Genomic DNA, 2,005 nt, shown 5'->3' on the forward strand with positions numbered 1-2,005 from the left:
TAAAGACAGTATGTACGGTATGAGCAGTGCACAATAAAAACATCTCTTGTCCTAATTTACCAGTCGTTAGCATCGTGGTACAGGTGAGAGTTGATTGCAGCAGTCACAGGGATCAAAAGGAATTACAGGATAAAGGCAAATAAACAACATAGAGCAGATGGACACACAGAACTGAACAAGCCAAAGCTGTTCATTCAGGTTCTGAGGCAACCAACAATATTACTAGTGATTACGGAATTTAATACAGCCAAGGCATCATCCAAGCTAAAAACTTGAAGCAATTTATTTAGGACAAAGTAGCTAAAACCAGCAGAAAATTTCACAAATCGGGATAATCAGATCCACCGTTTCCTGCATCACATTCAATGACAGGCTCACACCAAGAGGCACAGATCCAAGAACAGAATGCAACATTTTCATTTCAGTTACTGATGGCAGCAAGACGGTGACATCAGATCAGACACACTACATCCACCATGGAACGAACAACACACTAGCACGCATACATTTCCAACGCTGGACAAAGGCTAAGGTGGACCTAAACACTCACGGCGCACAGATTGCGGCCTAGGCCCTCTCTCCACGGATGCGGCGGGCGAGCTGGATGTCCTTGGGCATGATGGTGACGCGCTTGGCGTGGATGGCGCAGAGGTTGGTGTCCTCGAAGAGCCCCACCAGGTAGGACTCGGCGGCCTCCTGCAGGGCGGAGACGGCGGAGGACTGGAAGCGGAGGTCGGTCTTGAAGTCCTGGGCGATCTCCCTCACCAGGCGCTGGAAGGGGAGCTTGCGGATGAGCAGCTCGGTGCTCTTCTGGTACTTGCGGATCTCCCGGAGCGCGACGGTGCCGGGGCGGAAGCGGTGGGGCTTCTTGACGCCGCCGGTGGCCGGGGCGGACTTGCGGGCCGCCTTGGTGGCCAGCTGCTTCCTCGGCGCCTTGCCGCCGGTGGACTTCCTCGCCGTCTGCTTGGTGCGGGCCATGGAGTCGGGGATGCGCCGGGAGGTTGTTGAGGAGGGGGGAGCGCTGGGAGGGTTGGGGGATTGGAGTGAGGAGGAAGAAGGGGAATGGGCGGCGTTAAATAGGGAAGGAGGGGAGCGCCGAGCGGGCGGGGGATTGGAGCGGGGAGCCGCGCGTTGGTTTTGGTTTTTCGGGAGGGATGGTGGGGCGTGGACCGTTGGATGCGTCGTGCGTGGAGGTTGCGATCTGGTGTCGAGGGGGTGATCCGTGGGAGGTGGTTTCGCGTGCTCTGATTGGTCGAAGAGGAGTCAGCCGGATCGTGGAGAGGCAGATGAAACGAAAATGGACTCTCAGCAGGCGCGGCAATATTTTGCTCTTTGCCGCCCACGTCCCACACGAAAACCTCAGCCCAAACGAGAATCGACGAAATTAGTTGGTTCTTTTTTGACAAGAAGAGAAGACTTTCGGTGATTGCTAGAAACGATTGTTTTACTACTACTAGTACATGAATTATCTGTAAATGCCCTGAAGCCCTGTAAATTATTTGTGTGCTAATTCATCTTAAAACTGATTTTACATATAAATGACCATTTTAGAAAAGAATTTACGACGCGTTTGGTTACTGCTCAGGTAACGTAATCGGTTTCGGTATGAGGAAGCGCTGCTTCCGATTCTTTTTTACGGATACTGGCTTTGTTTGATTCGTTCAGTTTCGCCCGGTTTGCTAATCACCCTTCGCTCGGCTAGTTTGGACTTTGCGAAGCCGCATAGCACGCAAACCAAACGCAATCTACCGTTTTCAGAAAGCGTGGGGATCAGAAACCGCACCATCTCGCTGAACCAAACGCGTCGTTAGTTTTTCAGTTTGACTGTTGTAGCACACACGCCGAACTACTGATGTTTCTGTAAGTCACTACTTTGAGTTATTTTCGATGGATTCGTGGCAAGCATGTTCGGGAATCTGTCCATTTCGTTGGCTTGTCAGCAACGGAAGCCATGAAAAATCCCAACCAAACAGGGACTAATTCTTGATGTTCAATTGTTTTCTTC

At 51.5% G+C, this 2,005-nt stretch overlaps 1 protein-coding gene across 1 annotated transcript; it reads right to left on the minus strand.

Annotated features, from left to right (window-relative positions):
* Nucleotides 1-397: 397 nt before the first annotated feature.
* LOC125524784 (histone H3.2-like) lies at nt 398-1,000 on the minus strand. Its single transcript, XM_048689814.1, has one exon. It carries the CDS (start codon nt 976-978, stop codon nt 568-570), a length of 411 nt encoding a protein of 136 aa, XP_048545771.1. The 5' UTR covers nt 979-1,000; the 3' UTR covers nt 398-567.
* Between the last annotated feature and the right edge of the window lie 1,005 nt (nt 1,001-2,005).

Source organism: Triticum urartu, chromosome 7, assembly GCF_003073215.2.
Source record: "Triticum urartu cultivar G1812 chromosome 7, Tu2.1, whole genome shotgun sequence".
Lineage (NCBI taxonomy): Eukaryota > Viridiplantae > Streptophyta > Magnoliopsida > Poales > Poaceae > Triticum > Triticum urartu.

What these genes read in the sequence shown, in the direction of transcription:
- LOC125524784 (XM_048689814.1), bottom strand. Translation starts at nt 978, where the DNA reads ATGGCCCGCACCAAGCAGACGGCGAGGAAGTCCACCGGCGGCAAGGCG.